Source organism: Ascaphus truei, chromosome 6, assembly GCF_040206685.1.
Source record: "Ascaphus truei isolate aAscTru1 chromosome 6, aAscTru1.hap1, whole genome shotgun sequence".
Classification (NCBI taxonomy): Eukaryota; Metazoa; Chordata; class Amphibia; order Anura; family Ascaphidae; genus Ascaphus; species Ascaphus truei.
In genome coordinates, this window is record NC_134488.1 from 127,494,346 (window position 1) to 127,517,742 (window position 23,397).

General features: G+C 44.7%; 1 protein-coding gene across 1 annotated transcript in view; it reads right to left on the reverse strand.

Annotated features, from left to right (window-relative positions):
- Positions 1–575: 575 nt before the first annotated feature.
- LOC142497883 (phospholipase A2 inhibitor NAI-like) overlaps positions 576–23,397 on the reverse strand; it is a 33,817-nt gene continuing 10,995 nt past the window's right edge. Inside the window, exons 2-5 of the mRNA XM_075606283.1 lie at positions 17,998–18,114; positions 17,423–17,572; positions 14,013–14,153; positions 576–926 (exon numbers count right to left, since the gene is read on the reverse strand). Coding sequence (XP_075462398.1) covers positions 736–926; positions 14,013–14,153; positions 17,423–17,572; positions 17,998–18,114 — 599 coding nt within the window. The 3' untranslated portion in view covers positions 576–735. The remainder of the gene's footprint in view (positions 927–14,012; positions 14,154–17,422; positions 17,573–17,997; positions 18,115–23,397) is intronic.

Below are 23,397 nucleotides of genomic sequence, written 5' to 3' on the forward strand. Positions count from 1 at the left end.
CACCCAGTCACTAGCTGAGAGACCCCTCTCACTAACTCACTTACCCGCCCTCACTAACTCACCCGCCCGCTCACTCACCCGCCCACTTACTAACTGACTAACTCACCCGCCCAGTCACTAACTCACCCACCCACAGAGAGAGGGCAATGGGGAGCAGAGATAGGGGGTGAGTGTACAGAGAGGGGGAGCGGGACTATTCAATCCCGGGCAACGCCGGGTATATCAGCTAGTATGTAATAAATCGGAGATGTCCACCTCTGGGTTTACTGGGAGATAACTGGGTTTCACTGCAGCCACTTCACTGCATGACCAATCTGCAGCCACTTCACTGCATGACCAATCTGCAGCCACTTCACTGCATGACCAATCTGCAGCCACTTCACTGCATGACCAATCTGCAGCCACTTCACTGCATGACCAATCTACAGGTCCTTACACTACCTCTCTTTTCTGCTGGAGGGAGAAAAACCATACTGGGTCTGTGATTCACAGGATCATGATAAAAACTGCTAATTGGAAAGTGGGGCAGGGCGAGCTTTAACCCATGGGGAGGAGGTTATATAACATATTTCAGGTAAAAATCCATATAAATCTTTAATCAATAATCATTACAATGAAATGCAGGAGGAACATCTTAAAAGCTGATACATAAGCTGCATGCACTGTACACAGAAAGAATCACATTATCAGTACATAAAAGGGGGCATAAATCTTATAGGCTTCTTTATGATTGTACTAAGACAAGAGTTTCATCAGCAGAAGAGTCAAAGCTGGAAAGAAAAAGCCTTTGTGGAGATCAACACTTCCATTGGAGCAGAAAAAATCCACTTCAATATTTAAACCATTGCCGCTCTCCGATTGTCTACCAATTTTGCAGATGCTTTCAGTGGCACAACCACGAAGGGCCGCTGTGCTTGTTAGAACTCCTGTAGAGAAAAGAATGTTGCACGTAAGAGTAAATACAGTAACTCCAGCGCAGTGAGTTAGAAACGTTGCAATATTCTTCCTGTTTAATCCCTGTGGTGTTTGCTGGTGTCGGCACTGTAATTACAGTTTAAACCCTGTGTTGCTAGAGGGCCCAGTGATGCAAATTAATGCTTGTGACTGTGGCTCTCCCTGTACCATGATGTAGAGAAGATTGTCTGTGCGGAGTTATTACAATACAACCCCAATGTAGTAAGTAACACCTATGCTGTGATCTTACAATGTAACTGTAATGCAGTGAGAAGAAAGAACAATTACAATGTGCAGAAAAACTCATGTGTAAATGCAAATTGGTTTGAGGAATCCACGCTCGCTCTCTCCCAAGTATAAGCAGAGTGTACAAAGTATATATGATATATTAGGTCCACAACAATATAAAAACAACAATGTAGAAACATAACAGCAATAAATGTGTTAAACGTACATAACACAGTTCCCCCCTTCCCCCCACCCCCAATCGCAGATAGGGACCATGTGGGGAAATCTACATATGTTACCAGTGTGGTGCAATACCTGATAGGCTCACAGGAGGCCTGAACCTCTGCCACTGGGAGCCTAAATTGTATCCTGGAATGTACAGTTTACAGCGCCTCCACCTATGCAGGGATTCTAGTGTGTGGAATAACCCCTTACACAGGAACCACATACAGTTCTCTCTCCCTCTCTAACAAGTTCCTCTCTGTGCATGACTTCTTTCTCTCTCACTCCCTGCTTCTCTTTGCTATAACTGAGACCTGGCTCACTCAGTCTGACTCTGCTCTGGAAGCTGCCCTCTCTTATGGTGGCCTTTCCTTCTCCCACACTCCGCGCCTTGATGGCAGGGGTGGAGGTGTGGGGCTCCTGCTCTCCTCTCTCTGCCGTTACCGAACTATTCCTATTCCCCCCTCTCTTGCCTTTCCCTCCTTTGAGGTTCACACTGTCCAGATCTTCTCTCCTCTCCCTGTTCATGTGGCGGTCATGTATCGCCCACCTACCTCTACTCATCCCCCTTCTGCCTTTCTCTCTCACTTTGAATCCTGGCTCTCTTTCTTCCTCTCCTCAGACTCCCCTGTTCTTCTCCTTGGGGACTTCAATTGCCACATTGATGACCCCTCTCTCCCTTGGGCTTCCTGCTTTCTTTCTCTAACCTCTTCTTTTGGCCTTCAACAGTGGACTGCAGCCAGCACCCACAAGGATGGCCACGACATAGACCTGGTTTTCACTAAAAACTTCTCTCTCTCTGATTTCTCCATTTCCCCTTTTCCTCTCTCTGACCATCACCTCATCTCATTCTCTCTATCTCGCTTCTCCCCTTCTCCACCTCCATCTACCCCCCGGTTCTGCAGAAACCTGCGCTCTATTCACTTACCTGACTTTGAGTCCACGTTACACTCTTCCCTCTCCTCTCTAAGCTCTGCTACAGACCCTGACAAACTGGTCAGGAACTACAACTCTGCCTTGTCCTCCTCTCTTGATCTACATGCCCCGCTTTCTCTCTGCCGCACTCGCCCTTTTAACCCTAGACCCTGGTTAAATTCCCACACGCGCATGCTGCGTTCCTCCACTCGTTCCTCTGAACGCCTCTGGAGGAAATCTCATACTCTCGCAGACTTCCTTCACTACAAATTTATGCTATCCTGTTTCAACTCTGCCCTCTCGCAAGCTAAACAAGCCTACTTTTCTTCACTATCAACATGCACAAGTCTAACCCACGCCGACTGTTCTCTGTCTTTGATACTCTACTCAAACCACCCTCAGCTGCCTCTCCTTCCTCCATCTCCGCTCAGGACTTTGCTGACTATTTTAAGGAAAAGGTGGAATCCATACGTCAGAACATCCCCTCTGTTTCTTCCTCCCATCCAGCACTTCTTCCTAACTCTCCTCCTGCCTTCCTTGACTCTTTTTCCACTGTCTCAGAGGAGGATGTGTCGCTGTTGATCGCCTCTTCTCCCTCTACCACTTGCCCTCTTGACCCCATTCCCTCCCATCTCCTAAAACCTCTTGCTCCTACTATTATCCCTACGCTCACGCACATTTTTAACTCCTCCCTCTGCTCTGGAACCTTTCCATCCTCCTTCAAACATGCAACAGTCATACCATTACTCAAAAACAGCAAGCTTGACCCTACCTGTCTTTCTAACTATCGGCCTGTCTCCCTCCTGCCTTTTGCCTCTAAACTCCTTGAACGTCTTGTATTCGCTCGCTTGCTCCATTTTCTCAACACCTATTCTCTCCTAGACCCTCTACAATCTGGCTTCCGTAATGCTCACTCCATGGAAACAGCCCTCACTAAAATAACTGACGACCTCCATGCTGCCAAAGACAGAGGTCATTACACTCTGCTCATATTACTCGACCTCTCTGCAGCATTTGACACCGTGGACCACCCTATTCTCCTTCACATTCTCCATACTCTTGGCATTCGGAACAAAGCTCTATCCTGGATCTCATCCTACCTCTCCCATCGTACTTTCAGTGTCTCTTCTGCTAATACCTCCTCCTCCTCTATTGATCTCTCTGTGGGGGTACCCCAGGGCTCTGTCCTGGGACCTCTTCTCTTTTCTCTGAATACACTCTCTCTAGGTGACCTAATAACATCTTTTGGGTTTAATTATCACCTCTATGCTGACGACACACAAATATATTTCTCAATACCCGACCTTACACCTACTGTACAAACCAAAGTTTCTGAATGTCTCTCTGCTATATCATCCTGGATGGCCCTCCGCCGCCTTAAACTCAACATGGCTAAAACAGAGCTCCTCATACTTCCTCCCAAACCTGGCCCTACTACCTCCTTCCACATTACTGTTGGAACTACGATCATTCACCCAGTAGCCCAAGCACGCTGCCTTGGGGTCACACTCGACTCCTCTCTCACATTTGCCCCTCACATTCAAAACATTTCTAAAACCTGTTGCTTTTTCCTCCGCAATATAACAAAGATACGCCCTTTCCTCTGTTGCTCGACTGCTAAAACTCTGACTCAGGCCCTCATTCTCTCCCGTCTTGATTACTGTAACCTCCTGCTGTCCGGCCTTCCTGCCTCTCACCTGTCTCCCCTACAATCTATCCTTAACGCTGCTGCCAGAATCACTCTACTCTTTCCTAGATCTGTCTCAGCATCTCCCCTCATGAAATCCCTCTCCTGGCTTCCGATCAAATCCCGCATCTCACACTCCATTCTTCTCCTCACTTTTAAAGCTTTACACTCTTCTGCCCCTCCTTACATCTCAGCCCTAATTTCTCGTTATGCACCATCCAGACTCTTGCGTTCTTCTCAAGGATGTCTTCTTTCTACCCCATTTGTATCTAAAGCCCTCTCCCGCCTTAAACCTTTTTCATTGACTGCCCCTCACCTCTGGAATGCCCTTCCCCTCAGTACCCGACTAGCACCCTCTCTATCCACCTTTAAGACCCACCTTAAGACACACTTGCTTAAAGAAGCATATGAATAGCACTGTGGCTATTCTGAACACATGGCACATAAAGCTTGGCCCCCTGCAGATGCACTTACCAGAACTCCCTCCTACTGTCTCTGTACGTTCTCCCTACCTACCAATTAGACTGTAAGCTCCTCGGAGCAGGGACTCCTCTTCCTTAATGTCTAAAGCACTTATTCCCATGATCTGTTATTTATATTATCTGTTATTTATTGGATTACCACATGTGTTACTGCTGTACATTAATGGCGCTATATAAATAAAGACATACAATACAATACAATACAGTAAGTACTTACACCAGGTTATGGATAAAACAGTTTACTATATGCACTACAACATAACACATCACAATACATCAACAATAGCAACACAGCAGTGTCACCCTTTAACCTGGCCTCACTGGGCCACAACCCCCCAGCATATACCCAAGTGTCCCAAGAGTCTCAAATGTTCCACAACCCCACCCAAGTGTGAGACAGCGCTGCCCACTAGATGGTGTATAGTTGGTGCACTTGGTATATACCTGCCCGGGCTCCTGCACCCGGGTACAGCAGAATAACGATAAGAGGGTCCGTCTGCGTCCAACGCTGAATCCGCAGCAATGGCACCCGCTTCCAGTCCGGATAATCTCACCACACAGTCTCTATCTTGAGTGAGGTACTGCACCGACACACTTTATTCGAGCAAATACCCGGTATGTACCTGGCAGATACCTGGAATGTGCCACTCCTCACCTCTGACAAGCCCCGTTGCATTTGCCTTCCCAGCCTGGGTTCATGCCTGGCTGATGGGCGGCTGATCTGTTAAATGATAATGATTAGGATTTAATAGGCTGCAATGCTTCGCGTGTCTACCAGATGGCATAAATTCATGAATTGTAATGCAGTATATATATATATATACTGTGCAGTATTGCAGCCAGCGGGAATAAAATGCTTCAATCCCTGCTTGGAAAATAACTCAATGCACTCGGGCAGAAAACAGTCACAAACCTCAATACACCCGGGTATACCCGAATTCGTGGGACTAGCCAAGCTCGAATAAAGTGTTTCGCCAGTGTAGGTCTGGTCCCAGACCATACTTGTCAGTGGCTCGCAGCACTGCAGCTGTGTCCTTGAACGTAACAAATAACTAAAGGGGCAGTGCACCTACCTAGGGCCTGTCCCTGTTGCAACCACAATCTGGGTTATGTCTCAGGGCCTACCTGGGGCCTAGGGGGGGGTGTAACCTGACCTAGTACTGCTGCGGCCGAGTTTATTCGAGCATTTGCCCGTTCTCGGCCGCAGCAGTAACCTGGCGCGCGCCGGAGGGTGCCGGGCGCGCGCCGAAGCAGCGGAGGAGAGGCCCGCCGATCGGGGCTTCCCCCTCTCCTCTCCGGGTCCGCCGGGTCCCCCAGAACCCCCTGCCGCCGTCCCCCACATCGCGGGACACCAGGGCTCCCTCGGGGAGCCCTGGACGCGCGTGCAGGGGGCGCAGGCACCCGATGACGCGTGACCGCGCGCACGCCGAGGGGATGCCACTAGCAAGCCGGGAAATCTCCCGGCTTGCGGAACTGGCCGCACTTTAATAAAGTGTGTCGCCAGTGTATGCAGGGGCTACTGCTCCCTACACACATCCTTCCCCAACCTGCTCCCAGCTCTGACTAACTCATGTGCTTCACTGTCTGCTTCCTGACTGCACACAACAATGTATCCAAATGCAGCATGAGAATCTGGCTGCGTGTGATCTGGGTGAAAGGGCAGTCCTCAGAGGCTGCTGGGAGTTGTAGTCCACTCAGGACCTCTTTAGCATTGGGGCCGCGTGCGTGATCGTAACTATGCATGCGCAAGTCTGTAATTGCTGCCACAGGCTCTGTCCACGCATGCACCGACTGGGGATGTCCCTGCGCTACGGAGCGCCACCTCTGTCCATCTGCAAACTCATTAATGGCCGCCGCAACTCTGCTGCACATGCGCGAACGCTTTAAAGATGGCGGCGCCTGGCTGTAGATGCCCCCGGCGACGTGCTCACCCCTGCAGCTCTCTGACACAGCGCAAGGGTACCCCTGCTAAGCGGAGGTAAGGGGGGCCCAGGGGGAACCCTGCTACACTTACATAAGATAAAAAGGTATATGCAGCTCGTACGACTTGGGTCTCCCTGATGATGCATGCATTTGCGAACCGCGTAAGAGTTCATGTGAGGTTGCTTAGCGCGTTCCTATTGATGATAACGCAGACCAGTTTGAATTTGGGTTAGTCTAACATCCAGCAGAAGGGGATCGCAATCCGAACTGTATCATCTGCTGTTCCCGTCGGCTGTCAATCCCACATCTCCTGAGCTGCGTACACCTTTTTATCTTAAGAAAGTTTAATACATTTATTGCTGTTGTTTCTATATTGTTGTTTTTATAGTTTTGTGGACCTAATATATATTTTTTTACCAACTGATCCTCAGTGCTTTGTTTGCCTTTTTCTTTTCTTGTGTGTAAATGCATTAAGCTGTCACTGTGCCATGTAATCATAGTAAAATTTGTGTTTTTCCTGCGTAATAACTTTGTAACCTCAGTATAGAATAATATAAGCAGTGAGCAGCGTCAGTCAGGTGTCACAAAAAATAGTACTTTCACTACAACTCTGCCCTAGCCTCCTGTCGTGTTCTACAGGGGCGAGAAAACGTTTGTGAACCTCTTAGGATTTTCACATTTTCACATATTTCAAATGTAAAATGTTATTAGATCTTAATCTACAGTAATAGATACATAGTTACATAGTAGATGAGGTTGAAAAAAACGTACGTCCAACAAGTTCCACCTATGCCAAATTTAGACAATAGATACTTTATCCTATATCTATAGTTATTAGATAAAGATAACGTGATCAAACTGAGCATTTCCTGTAACTACTGGTCAGTCTCTCACATCGGTTTTGATGATTTTTTTGACCATTGCTCCTTACAGAACTGCTTCAACTCGGTGACATGTGAAGGGTTCCATGCATGGACAGTTCGCTTCAGGTCCTGCCACAACATTTTGTGAGTTAAGGTCCGGACTTTGACCATGCCATTCTAAAATGCGGAATTTCTTCTTCTGCAGCCTGTTTGTAAGAGACGCGCAGTAAGAGATAGACTGAATCAGTCCACCTGCGCTCCACTAGCAGGAGATCTCAGGGCTTTTATTTTATTTTAATACAGTATTGTAACAGGGGTTCTCCAGAGCTGAACCGCATTGATTTCAGCTCTTGGGACCCCCTGCTTTCCATGTTTTGGCCCCTTTATGGGGTGCTGGTATCCCGGTGGCCGTTTAAATTCTCCTGTGTCACGCCAACGTGATTGGGGGATTTAAACAAACCAGAGGCCACCATAACTGGGCCTGTAACTCAGGAAACAGGGGGTCTCCAGAGCTGAAATCAATGTGATTGAGCCCTGGAGACCCCCTGCTGCAATACTGTATTATTAAAATAAAATAAAAGCAGCTTCGTTACCTTAGTAAATAACCACTAAGGCAATGAAGGGGTTAAGGAAGACTACCTTGTTTATTGGGGGCAGAGGGGGTGAGTGAAAGGGGTAATTGCCCCAGAGTTGGTAGTTAGGCCTACCAGGAATGTTGTAGTAACCGCTAAGGTAATGAAGGGGTTAAACCCCCACTACCCACCCAAAGCCTAACCACCCACCCTTGGGCAACTTCCCCCTTCACCCACCTCATGTACCCCAATACCCCAATAAACATTACAATACTATCACCAACACAATCCCCCCCCCCTCCCAACACATACAGTACAGTAATGGGCAAAATTCCTATTATCTATATCTGGATAACAGCTCATTAAAAAAATAAAACATAACCAAAACATTAACAAACCAGCATATAGTAAATTAAAGTTCTACTTACCCCTGCCAGGATGAAGGCTGTCCTCGTTCTCATCGTCTTCCTCTTCTTCAGTGGGCACCAACAAACAGATGAAAAAAATAACTGCTGGCCACTAACCCTTAATCACCGTAGCGGTTATTAACCACTATGGTAATTAAGGGGTTAACCCCCTCCCGCTACCCACCCGGGAGGCTTAACCACCCTCACCAGGGCCATTACCTCCACCCTCTACCCATTGATTGGCACAGAGGTACATCATGCCCATTTAATATGGGCATGATTAGTCTCTATGGCAGTCAATGGGCAACCTAAAAAAATACCAGCACCAAAAATACAACACACATAAAAAAACAATCAGCAAAAAAACACACAAACAAAAATCAATCAGCCGAAAAAACACAATTAAAAAAAGACAAGAATCAAAAAAACACAATAAAAAAAATCAAGAATTAAAAAAACAATAACAAAAATCAATCAGCATAAAACCTAATAATAAAAAAAAAAAGAATCAAAAAAACCCAATTAAACACTGCCTGATGAAGCAGATTAGTCTGCACATTGATACCCTGACAACCAAGACCTATGCCAAGCTAGGGGTACTTTACAGGAACAAATCCTCCCTAAGTCTCCTGGTCAGAAAGCGTATTGCACAGCAGATGCTAATGCCAATTATTGACTATGGAGACACAGTATATGGCTCGGCTCCTCAAACCCACCTTAGCAAACTTGACACCCTCTACAATTCAATTTGTCGTTTTGTTCTCCAATGCAACTACAACACACATCACTGCGAAATGCTCAAAGAACTAGATTGGTCATCACTAGAGTCTAGGCGCAAAGTTCACCTTTCCTGTCTCACCCTCAAATACTTTCTGGGCAAGCTACCCAGCTACCTGAACAAGCTCCTCACCCCTACCACATGCAGCACCTATCACCTGAGATCAGACTCCAAAAGACTGTTCATGGTCCCAAGGCTCAACAAAGTATCCGGACGTTCCTCCTTCTCCTTCCGTGCACCCCAAAACTGGAACAACCTACCAGAAACTCTCATATCCACCACCAGCTTAAGTTCTTTCAAATCTAAGGCTGTCTCACACTTTAATCTGGTCTGTAACTGTTTCATACGCTCATAATATATATTTTCTTTAACTGTGCACGCAATGTCTTGTATATAATGTATACCCTGTTCATTTATGTAACTGTACTTGTAACCATGTATTATTTGTTTTACTCTGTGCCCAGGACATACTTGAAAACGAGAGGTAACTCTCAATGTATTACTTCCTGGTAAAATATTTTATAAATAAATAAATATTTTATAAATAAATGTTGTGGTAAGAGCACTGTGGACACTGCATGCAGATCAGCCCCTCTGCTAATTGCCATTTGACTTGAGAGAAAGACTGTGAACTTGGGAGACGTGCACACAACAGCACACGGACCGCGCGGTGCTGCGCATAACCGGAAGTAGCTGTGCTGAGCAAGACGGAGACACTACTCGATCCCAGCGCGCCGGATAGACTGTCTCGAGCTCGGCGTTTCTTCCCTTCTATCCACGGATGAGGCAGCATGGACTTTACCACTTAAGGCTTGGTCCCTGCTGGGTACTGAAGTGCGTGCTATGGCGAGCGCTGCGGGGACAAGAGCTGCCCCTCAATGGGCCCGGGCCCGCTGCGAGGGGTGGCCGCCACGCTGAGCCGAAAGTTTTTCCAGGAGACAGGAAAATTGAGATTAGACCTAGCGACAGAGCGCTAGGCCTTGCCCCCGGCGGTTCAGCCAATGAGGGTGAACCTGCCTGGTGACGTCATGGACGTACCCCCCGGCACTCTACAGTCATACCCCCCTGTCTTTCCCCCTGCAGCTCTCTGCAGACCGGGGAACTCGGCTGCACGCGCCGCCAGTCTGGCAGAAGCGCGTGCAGTGCAGGCAGCGGGGCCGTACCCTAAGATATCACTGGATAACAGATTCATTATATGTAAGTTGATACTGTACTTGTTATTTGTATTCACTTTTATTATAATATTATTCAACCTCGGTGTGCTCTGTGCTTTTTGTTTTCTATGACTGGTCTACCTGTGGAGTAATCCTCGGTGGATCTTCAGTGGATAAGGGGAATATCTCCACGCATAGAAGCAGCAAAAAGAAAGGAGTTGGTTTACACCAGAGACTGTAGGAATCATGAGCGCGGATCAATAACCCCTTTTTCTGAGTGACTAATTCAGTCTGTCTCTTACTGCGCGTCTCTTACAGACAGCTGGAACCCAGTAGGATTAACACAGCGCGAGTCCCATTCAAAGGCAAGGACCCTTGCTGTATTAATCCGATGGTCCATTACAGCATTAATTTTTTTTTATTTGTAGCCAGGTACCTTCCGGTCTCCCCGCGCTCCCGTTTCCCCCCTCCTTACCCTCAGTGTGAATGCAGGGTAAATGGAGCTGGCGGTGGTTCAGGCCCCAGGGCGCCACCATGTTAGGTGGGCGCGCGCACGAGCGCAGAGTCGGGCATGCGCAGAAGCGGCAAAGGTCAGGAAGAGCCTGGAAGGTTGCGCATGAGCAGGGCAAGGTTGCGGCGGCCATTAGAGTCGTGCAGACGCAGTGTCCTATGCGCACGGGGTCACAATGTTAATCAGGCAGCTCAGAGACTACAACTCCCATGATGCTTAGGGAGAAAGCTGCCTGGTGACTTACGAGAGCCAATGGAATGGCTGGATTGCTTCTGAAGGAAGGAAGTACTACTGCATGCTGGAACATGAAGCAGGAGTGAAGACCAGGAGCCTGAAGCTGCAGGTTGGTCCACAGAGCAGTGCTCCAGGGACTAGGCCAGAGGTTAATCCCCCAGGGCCCAGTTAGTCCCCTGAGCCAATGTAGATGTGCTCTGAGTGCTTGCTATAGGGAAGGCCTTAATGCAGGGACCCTTTCATATAGTATTAGAGAGAGATATGCTGCAGGACATTTCCTGAATGCCAGTGCAGCCTGAGTGCTGAAACAGTATCTGACTCCATAGCTGAGACAGTTTGCCAAGGCTCATCCGGCTGGGGATCCCTCCCATGGGGAGTCAGCATGTGTTTCCATTCCTGCAGAGAGCAGAGCAGTGCGTCGTGGGATCCCGTTGTGGGGTTGCTGGTTATCCACGGATTCTCCTGTTAGAACAATAACCAGGAAGGTAGTATCTTAAGTGCACCAATGGGCCCCAACTCAGGGAAGCGCTGTCCCTCACACTCACACTAACTTCATAGCTGGTGGACACTGAGAAGTTAAGTGCCCTGGCACATTGGTACACCAAGGAGTAAGGTGATACCAGGACTGACACTAAGGTGATACAATCATTTACATATGTGTGATGATGTGATGCTGTGTATGCAGAGGAATGTCATGCTGTTTAAGTATTAAGGGTTATGCAAAGGTTATTCCTATTATGCTTAGTAAATACTGTTTTATCCAATTGCGTGTGGTTATTGTATATGTTGGTTCTGATGAGGGATCCCAACGTGGTGGGAGTGTTCCCTTATCAGTGGAGGCGCTGCACCGAGTGTAAGTACACCCCAGGCTCCCAGTGGCGGAGGTTCAGGCTTCAGGTTAGCCTCACAGGTGACAGCAGCATCAGTAGTTATAGTACCCCAGGGGTACAAGGGCTACATATTTATAAAATGTTTTACCAGGAAGTAATACATTAAGAGTTATCTCTCGTTTTCAAGTATGTCCTGGGCACAGAGTTAAAATGACAAATACTACATGGTTACAAATACAGTTACATAAGAGTATACAGGGTATAAGTGAACAGGGTACACATTATGTACAAGACATTGCATGGACAGTTAAAGATAATATATATTATGGGCGTTTGTTACAGTTACAGACCAGGTTAAAATGTGAGACAGCTTTGATTTTGAAAGAACTTAAACTGGTGGTGGATGTGAGAGTCTCCGGTATGTTGTTCCAGTTTTGGGGTGCACGGTAAGAGAAGGAGGAGCGGCCGGATACTTTGTTGAACCTTGGGACCATGAACAGTCTTTTGGAGTCAGATCTCAGATGATAAGTTCTGCATGTGGTAGGAGTGAGGAGCTTGTTCAGATAGATGGGTAGCTTGCCCAGAAAGTATTTGAAGGCAAGACAGGAAAGGTGAACTTTGTCTGTGTGAATCCGATGGTCCATTACAGCGTGCTGTGGACCATCTCGCGGAGTATTCGATAAATTGGCCGCGCTTTTGTCCCATTGTGCGGTAGAGAACAGGCTGCTACATCGGTACATAACTTTGTTTCAAAATACATCAAATTGGTTAATATAAACCCTACTGGACATTTAGGAAAAGACTAGTTTTGATTCAAAAAGGATATCATGGAAAAAATATGGAATTTCCGTAATTATCATTGGGGTTCACAAACTTTTTCTCCCCATTATACATGCTCCTCTTTTTGTCTGCCATTCTCGCTCTTCTAACCCCAGATCCTGGCTAAATTGCCACACATGCATGCTGCGTTCCTGCACTCGTTCCCCTGAACGCCTCTGGAGGAAATCTCATACTCTTGCAAACTTTGTTCACGTCAAATTTATCCTATCCTGTTTCATCTCTGCCCTCTCCTAAGCTAAACATACCTAATTTATTTTACTAATCAACATGCACAAATCTAACCCATTCTTTGTCTTTGACTCTCTACTCTGACCGCCTTCTGTGACCTGTTTTTCTTCCTCCATTTCACCTGACTATTTGCTGACTATTTCAAGACAATGGTGGATTCCATACATTAAGACATACCCTCTGTATCCTCCTCATATTCTACACCTCTTCCTAACTATCCTCCAGGACTATCCCTCAACTTTTTTTTTGCAGTCAGAGAGGAGGATGTGTCGCTACTGATCTCTTACTGTATGACTCTACCACTTGCCCTCTGAACCCCATTCCCTCCCATCTCCTCAAATTGCTTGCTCCTATTCTAATTCTTACGCTCATATATTTTAAACTCCTTCCTCTACTCTGGTACCTTTCCCTCCTCCTGAAAATACAAAACAGTTATACCATTACTCAAAAAAAGCAAGCTTGACCCTACCAGTTTCTCTATCATCCTGTCTCCCTCTTGCCTTTGCCTCTAAACTCCTTGAACATCCTTTATTATCTCACATGCTCCATTTTCTTATCTCCTATTCTTTGCCATAGGCAAAGGTCATTACACTCTGCTCATATTGCTCGACCTCTCTGCAGCCTACTCCTTCACATGCTCCATACTTCCGGTATCCGTAACAAAGATCTATCCTGGATTTTCCCTTACATCTCCCATCGCACTTTCAGTGTTTCGTTTGCTAACACTTTATCCTCTGTCTCACTATAATGCACAGACACTACTTACTGCTTCCCTGTCATATACATTAAAAGTAACATTACATCTAATGTAAATGACGGGGAGGCAGTGAGTAGTGTCTGTGCATTATAGTGAGGCAATGAGCCATATTTGGATTTTGGACAATGTATATAGTAAGCAGTGGGAAGTTTGATTACTTAGATTGTAAGCTCTCTGGGGCAAGGATTTCCTTTCATATTGTCTGATTTATATTTTGTGTTAAAGCACCGTGTACATTATCAGCGCTATATAAGTACAGATATACTGTATGTACATACAGTACATGAAATTACAGTGTAACTTAGCGCAGTGAGACACTGAGTAATAGTTGTGCAGTGAAGGAATATCTGTGCAATGTAACTATAGTGGAATGAACCAATGAGGAGTGAAATTGCAGTAATAGTGAATAAAACCCTCTTGTGATTACCTGTTATTTTTGTAGATTGGAGAAGGCACATATTCTCGCTCCCAGTGCACAACATGGTATCCGTAGTGTAACACCAGGCAGAGTTTGTAGAGGTGCAGGTTCGACATGTTAATCCATTCTTTACATCGTTATCAGCTGGCACTATAAGCAAGGAAGAGGAAGGGAATCAGATGCTATGCACTTCATGTCAATGATAATTAAGCTTCATGTGCAATTTGCCTCACTCTAATTAATGCGTTGGAAGAAGATGCCCTGTGTTTAGGTATTACATGTACACTACTTTGCACCATTTACATATGACCAGGAGTCCTGCAGTACAGAGCAGAGAACGCGCAGGAATTTATTCTTCCGCAGAAGACAGGCGTCCGTTATTACAGTATATCATGTGTAAAAGAAATTCGATTCTATTTGTCAACCATTATATTCCTTATATTGCATGAAATCGGTGTAGAATATCACGATACAATTATTTCTATATCTGGCTGTCACACACATCCTTATATTAATCTTTTTTTTTTGTTAAAACAATGTGCATTTTGGTAGAAACCCATTTATTAAATTAAAATATATGAATGACAACTTATATCAAGACAATTGCATTGAGAATAAGGTTTTAAAGGATGTTGAATTTTTATGTAACAAAGGGAACTGAATCCCAAGTAAGGTCTGATACTGTATATACTGTAGCAAATGTTGGAGGTTTTGCTTAAGTACAGAATGTCATGGCCTTGCAGGAAATCAGACAGCAGTTGTTTGAAAATGTCTTTGTATTTAGACACGAGGCAGGAAGGGGCAGAATTTAGTAACCCTTAATACCAGTTACCATTTAGCAATTCTTTCTCTTTCCTGCTGGACCTTCCACAAGCACACTCACTGCAGGTACTATCTAAGCGGCGTGTGAGTGAACAAGGCTTCTTTTGTTCCATGAACTATCATCAGAAACACATATATCATCAACACTCATTTTGTAAATAACTTTGTAAGAATACATTGACTTTATCTACTGGAAAAACATCTTCTGAAGTTTTGGAATAATTCTGAACAAGAAATAATAATAATAAGTATTATTATTGTAACCAGGTCCCCCTCTGCCCGTCGCCCTCCCTCCCTAGGCTGGCGATCGCGGGTGCCGCCGAGCCCAATGGCGGACCCGTCGGCGATTGCCAGGGTGAGGGGCAGACAGGAACTCGGAGCGGAGGTTGCCGGGGACGCGAGCGGCTGGTAGTCAGGGCCACGGGCGCGTCGCTAGGGCTCTCGGCGGCTCCCCGTGCAGGGCGCCGCCATTCCTTATGTGGTTGCGCATGCGCAGTGAGTACCCGCATGCGGCGGCAAGCCAGGGACATTGCGCATGCGCAGTGATAGCGTGCGAGAGGCAGCCAGTCAGCAGAGGGCTCTTGGAAGGGACTACAAGTCTCATGAGCCTCAGCAGCGCCCCATGTGACGCCAGGGAGCCAATAGGGCTGAAGGATTGCCCTGTAGACCTAAAGAGATAAATTTCGCGGGGTTTGGAGGAGCACGTCAGTTGGAGAAGCTAGGGGAAGGAGGAAGGGTGCAGGAGTCAGTGACTCTCTGCATTAGGCCAGCAGCCCCCAATGCCCAAGCTAGCCCTGAGTCACCCAGTAGTGCAAGTTGTGTCAGGGACAGCCACCAGGTTAGGGACCCTGCCACTTACTATCCAGAGTCAGTTAGGGACCCACCAGACGCTGCACGTCCGTCCAGAGGTTTGGGCTCAGACCTTCACTGTCGCTGCAGCAGCCATCCGGGTGGGATCGCCCTGGACGGTGGTTCCTGTGTAAAGTCGACATCAGGATCCTTTGTGAAGTTCCTTGGCAGGCCCGGGCACCAGAGTGCCCGGCAGGTAATCTACACGTTCACCAACGAGTCATATCATATTCACACGGGACATAGTGGCTGCGCAGTCACACATATCTATCTCACTTGAGGGTGGGGTGATACTGTGTGGGGTTACGGGACACTGTGTGGTCTCATCTGGTGGAGGTGGAGGTAGCGTCCTGCGAGATGCAGTAGTCAGTGTCTCCTCTAGGGAGGGACACCTGTTGATATATGAAGCTTATGGTTGCTACAAGTAAAGTCATTGGTTGTTTTATCTACTGTGTGTGGAGTGATATATATTTCCTGCGAGGAACCACTCCCCCTCTGGTGGGAGCCATCGCAGGTGGAGGCACTGCACCAAGTACGAGGTTATTCATATTGTGTCATACGTGCCCCAGGCTCTCTGTGGCGGAGGCTTAGGCCTCATGTGAGCCTAATAGGTAAAGCACCACACTGGGTAATGCATATAGATCCCCTCACCTACACCCTATCTGCGATTGGGGGGGGGGGCAATATGGGTTACATTATTAACACAATTTATTTGACACAGCACTGAATTTACCACGATAGAAGAAATAAGAATAATAATAACATTTGCAAAAAAAATGTTGATTTAAGATTACCCCATGGCTATAGATGGGCGAATTTGTTTGGCAGATTTGAATCTGTAGCGGATCGTCCGGTTCCTTTGGTCCGTGAATTTCCGCGGATTAATCTCAAAAAGGGCGATTCCCGTTTTACAGATCTTGTATTATTATCACCAATACACTCTGTGAATTCTGCAACCCGTGGACAGATTTGCAGAATCCTATCCACGGATTCAGCAAATTCTTCGGATTCAGCAATTCGTTGGAGGATTCTTAAGAATTGCTGAATCCGCGGATTGAATTCTACAAATTTGTTAACGGTTGTATCCAGAGGCGGATTTTGATGAATCTGCGCAGATTGAAACTGACCAAAACCGTTCGCGGTTTGTACACTGCAAAATGGATTTTGGGGGGGAAATGCGAGAAAATCTAGGAAATGGATTTGGGGAGGGGGATTCGCCCATCTCTACCTGTGGCCCATATATTGCGATATCAAAGATTGATATCAACAGCTGTAAGTGCGCGTATCCTAATAGTTTGAAGAAGTGGTCATTGTCTTTGCCGTCCTTGTACTGCAGTGAGACAGTGAGATAGATATAACTGTGTAGTGAGATTACAGTGTATACTACTGTAGTGACACTACTGTACAGTAACATTAAATGATCCCAACTAATATGAGGTCGTTTCTGAAATTATCGTATAAATAACCAGTGAGTTGACATTGGTAATAGTGATAAACCGTATTGTAAATACCCGCTAGGTACATCAAGTAAATAAAAACAGCAATATATACCATAAATTACACAGAGTTTGCACAGTAACAAGTTCAGGTATGTAGGTACTGTAAATGTAATCAACAATCAAGTATTTCAAGACAGGTGGAATACTGTAAGTAGCACAGAAGGAAAGGATACGAATATGGCAGAGATTGGTGGATTCTTGGAGGTAGCACAGACAGGTACAGTAGGTAAAAGACACTGAGGCACTTACAGGTAGGCATGGATGGAGTGCAGTTGTCAGTGGTACAACAGGAGGTGCCCATCTTGATCTTGCCGTTAGGAACGTTTACACTCCCAGATAGTCCACACTTGTTTTGTAACTCACAGTTTCTGCCAAAGACATTACTTATCTCCACCCCGCCTATAGAGAAAGTATGAAAAAAATATTCCTATTAATTGACAAAGATACAGCACATATCTAACCCACTAAGTAGTGAAATAGTTACTCAGTTCTTACACAAGTTTAATGTTAACACATATAATAATGGCTATGTACTGTATATAATGTGACCCTGGCTATTTCCTCAGAGTTACGTATCTTATTATTATTATTATTATTATTATTATTATTATTATTCTGTCACAGGGTTTTAAAACTGTTCCAGTTTCTCAAAGAGATCTCACTGTAACTTAACATTTTCTGTCTCGTTTTCTGTCCCATTGACTGATATAAAATATATCTAATTTTATTTCCTCTGAAATAAAAGAACATCAATAATGCTTAAAATAATTGACATACTATTCTGACAGAACTACATACCTGACAGAATTGACAGAACTACATACCTGCTGTGGTCACGGAGTACACAGCCATGCAAACTTTATTAGCTGGGCAGGTTATAGAGGGACCTGTGCAGGATGTACCACTCAAAGCCACACACTGTGTACATGAGAGAGAATAACCTGAAAGATAAAAATGTCATTAGTTGCAGGCTCAGTAAGAGGCAGAATCATTTCCTTATATTATATCACTCATTTACATCACTTGCTAATCTTTCTTCAGTTGAGAGCAATGCTGTGTACTTTACATGCAAACTGATTAAGGATTACACATACTTGGCTCACTAAGTAAAAATCCCATTGTAAACTATAATGTCTTTAGTAAATCTGGGGGAACTTGTTCTAGTTTAACAACTGAACTCCCCCCACCTCACCTTCTAATGTGAAACCTTACACTTCATTTGATCGGTACCATAACATTTTCATTCCATATTTAGTATCTCCTTTAATATAGCCCAAGCAGTTTAGATAGTTACATAGTAGACGAGGTTGAAAAAGGACATATGTCATCAAGATCAACATATGCTAAATTTAGACGACAGCTACTTTATCCTATATCTGTTCTTACAGTACATTGATCCAGAGGAAAGCAAACAAAAACCCCAGTGACATATCATCCCTTATATCTTATAAGAGAAAAATAAATTCCTCCTTGACTCCATAAATTGGTAATCACATTACTCCCCCGATCAACATCCTTCCCATGTATACTTATTTGCTATATCCCTGTATACCTTTCCTTTCTAAAAAGATGCCCAACCTTTTTTGAACATATCTATTGTATCTGCCATCACTGTCTCCATGGGTAATGAATTCCACATTGTAACTGTCCTTACTGTAAAGAACCATTGTTGTGCTTCCACTCCACATGGGGAGGGAAGAGAGCTCCTGACTTCTGGGAGAGTGTCAGCTTATGTACCCCAGGGGAGGTGCTTGTAACCCTGTCCCAGAACAGGGCAGGTCTGATATTGACAGGCATCACATCACGGGCATGTGACCCAACCAGTATCTTCCCCAGGGATGACACTCTCTGGTTGTTGTTAGGCCCGCTCATGGATACAGCAACAGTGTATCCAGGCTGCAACAACAAGCTAGGACTCCATGAGAAAGCTTATCCCCACACATTACCTGTGTCTAACAGGACTTATGCTGTTCGGGCCAAAGAAAAGATAGTAGCCAGAGGACTAGGCTATATAAACAAATCTAATATAGCAAGCCTCTCCTCATAAATCAGATTATCCATCCCCTTGATTAATTTGGTGACTTCTCTGCACTTTCTCTAATTCCATAACGTGTTTCTAAGGAGTGGTGCCCAACATTATACTCCATATTCAAGGTGTGGTCTTATGGTTACTTCCCTTCCATCCATTGCCTGTTTAATGCAAGATACGATCTTGTTTGCCCTTGCAGCTACTGCATGACTTTGGGCACTATTGCTAAACCTGCTGTCTACAAGCACTCCTAAATCCTTCCCCATCAAAGATTTCTCAAATTTATACCCATTTATTATGTAAGTTGCCTGTTTATTCTTGTTTCCCAAATGCATAACCTTACATTTAACTGTATTAAACATCATCTGCCGTTTACCTGCCCACGTTTCGATTCTCTTCAAGTCCTTCTGGAAAAAAATTACATCCTGCTCTGATTCTTCTAACTTACACAATTTAGTGTCATGAGCAATGATGGAGATTTTGCTCTCTATGTCAACTTCAAGGTCATTAATAAACAATTTAAAAAGCAGGGTTCCCAGTACCGATCCCTGAGGTCCTCCACTCACAATTTTAGCCCAACCTGAAAAAGTTCCAATTATGACAACCCTCTGTTGTTTACCCAGTTTTCAATCCAGGTGCATATATTTTTACTGAGTCCAATTTGCTTTTTTTCTACATTACCCTCGTTTGGAACAGTATCAAAACTCTTTGCAAAATCTAAGTTGACCACATCAACTGCTTTTACCCTGGTCTAAATTCCTACTTACCTCCTCAAATAAATTAATAAGGTTTCATAAATCCATGCTGACTATTACTAATAATTTTCTTTTCCAAGAGAAAGAACAATATTTTATGAATCGGTGCTACCACTATATGGTTAAGAAGTCACAATGTATATATTTTGTAACAATGTGGATCTTGCTTGGCGAAAGGATACTCATGGTGTCTGGTACATGTTGCAAATCTGTGCTCAAAGTCTGGGAAGGCAAACTTAAGTGTTCTGGTTGATAATGCAGGTAGTGGCTGTTAGATGCAGCCCTTAACTGGTTCTCTTCCGAGTTGGACATCCTCCCTAGAGCTATTAATGCCCCGCACAATGAATGGTATTAAATGTCCAGCACAATAGTACAAACTGTAGCCACAGTTATGTAGTAATAGTATCAGTACTCACATTAAGTGAAAGTCCTTCCCCGTATGCGTGCCTCATGTGATGAGTAGAAGGCAGGAAATCCAATACAGCAGGAAAAACGGAGCACAGCAAAAAAGCAGCAAGGGAGGGCTACAATACTAAAGCTAGTTTTAAAACCAATTTAATGAAAAAGACAGCATGGCATACAGAAGGTAAGTACACTCTAACGCGTTTCACGCCTAGCTTGGCGCTTCATCAGGGAAGCGCCAAGCTAGGTGTGAAACGCGATAGAGTGTACTTACCTTTGTATGCCATGTTGTCTTTTTCATTAAATTGGTTTTAAAACTCAGCTTTAGTATTGAAGCCCTCCCTTGCTGCTTTTTTGCTGTGCTCTGTTTTTCCTGCTATATTGGATTTCCTAATTTTGTTTTCCATTAGGTATTCCTGAATATTATCCCGTATTAAACCATCAAGTAGCTTCCCCACTATTGATGTCAGGCTTACAGGTCTATAATTCCCTGGTTGTCATCTTGCTCCCTTTTTAAATAAAGGCACCACTTCTGCTACTAATCTTGTGGTACTGAGCCTGTGAAAACAGAGTCTTTGAATATTACATGTAAGGGTTTGGCTATTACTGAACTTAACTCCTTAAAAACTCATGGATATATGCCATCGGGGTCAGGTGCCTGATTTACTTTAATTTTATCAAGCCGCCTATGAACTTTTACCTCAGTTAACCAATTTTCCGTTATAATAAAGGTTGTGGCTTCCTCCTGCGGCACTACTATTGCAATTGATTCTTCCCTGGTAAATACAGAGGCAAAGAATTTGTTTCATTCCTCTGCTTTTTCCTTATCTCCAATAATTTGCCTGTCCATCTCACACTGAAAGGGTCCTATATTTTCTTTTCTACTTTTTTTTGTTATTAAGGTACTTAAAGAACTTTTTAGGGTTGATCTTACTTTCTATTGGCATCCTTTTTTCATTATCCATTTTTGCTCATTTGCTCATTTGATTTCCCTTTTGAAACTTTTGTTAGGCTAAGGCCAAGGTCACGCCACTGTAACGTGCGCCCGCGATATTGGCGGCGCGTTCAGCCGATTCCCCTGAGCTGCAGGAGGAGAGATCGGGTGGGGGAGGGGCGTGGCGGGGGAGTGACGGGGGCGCGGCCATGACGTCACCCGGCAGGTTCGCCCTCATTAACTGAACTGCAGGGGGGCGTGCATAATCGCTCGACGCGAGTCCTGCTCTCAATTCTATTGAGAGCAGGAGCAGCTCTCGCCCGAGCGCTGCGGCCCCCCCTCGCAGCGGGCCCGGCGCCATTGAGGGGAGGGCTCTCGTCCGTGCAGCGTCCACCACAGCGGACGCTGTAGTAGGCAGCGAGGCAAGGCCTTACATTCTGATATTTATTATTATAATTCTGATATGATACCTTTGTCCCTTTTGATTTTAAGAAACTGAATGCCTTCCTTTTTTTTTTTGTATTTCCTCCCCAACCTTTTTATTTAGCCACATTGGTTTAAACACATTTCTTTGATATTTATTACCCAAGGGTATACCTTGATAAGTGTGATTTTCTAACAATGTTTTAAAGACTGCCCGTCACCGGAGACCAGGTTCTACAACACCTTTTTATAACTGGGATCATTTGATTGAGCGAAACAAGATGGTAAAATAAATGGTAATTTATTTCTTACTAGCTGAGAAACCCGGCGTTGCCCGGGATGTGAAGTGTGAATAAGTATGTGTAAATGTTGTATGTGAAAGTTGTAATGTGATGCCAATGTTATGTAATATTAGTTAGAATTGTGTTTGTAAATCAACAGTAGTAGAAAGCACATGTATATGAGGGCAAATGTTTGAAGTGTATGTTAGTTGTTACGGTAGTTATTTTTGAAAATGTTATTGTTGGAAATGCTTCTTGAAAGATGTGAATGTCCATTGTTGAGAGGAGTGTATTTGATGTAATGTTAAAGTGTGTGTTGTAAAATAATGTAGTAATAAAAGATGACAGTAGTGTATTGAGTGTCTTTCATTTTTTTGTAATTTCTTATGGCAATATGTAGAGTTCATGGAAATTGAGGAAAGTCAATGTTCATTGTAATGCTTGTTTGTAAACGACATTTTTGGTAGTTCCAGTTGGAGCAAAGATGTACAATTGTTGGGGGGATCCAACTCTAGAGCACGCAACATATAACTGGCCGTGGGAGAAACATGATGATTCTAAGTTGATACCAGTGCACTTTATAGATTGTCCTTGTGCTTTGTTAATGGTGATAGCAAAAGCTAGTTTGATGGGGAACTGTAGCCGTTTGAAAGTAAAAGGCATGTCTGTAGGAATGAGTGGAATGCGGGGGATGAAGACATCTTGGCCTTTGGCGTTGCCAGTTAAGATAGTAGCTTCAATTAGGTTGGGCATCAATGTTTTTATGCACAGTCTGGTTCCATTACAAAGGTTAGGTGTGTGTAGGTTGCGAAGTAGCATGATGGGTGCTCCAACTTTGAGGCGAAGATGATGTGGTGGCATCCCTGATGGTTCGAGAGAGTGTAGGAATTCAGGTGGATAGTTAACGGCTTCATCGCAATCCACAACTGTATCGATTGAGTTGTATTGAGTAATTGTGTTTGGAATAATGTCTTGAATTTGATGATTGATGTCATTGACAGAAGTATTTTTGGCAGCAAGGATGGCTCTTTCACAGAGCCACTGGTGGTTTGTGTAATTGTGTAAGAGATTTGGATAGACGTGATGTATGAGATCTTCAAGTGATGTCATCATGTGACAAAAATGTGTGGGAAAAGCAATTTCACCTGATGTTAAGTCAGTAGGTAAAGTGCCTTCACCTATTTGAAGAAGTGTGTGTGCAAAAAGTTGTTCATTTGAGTGGCCGAGAAGTTGGACTCGCATATTGGTTGTTAATGGAAAATGTTTGACATGTCGCCATAAAATAGAGGATTTAAGGCATGCATGAAGTTCGTCTGCTGGTGTGGATCGTGGTATGACTGGAAGTGTTTGTCTGAAATCACCAGCTAAAAGAATGACAGCACCACCCATTATTTGTTTAT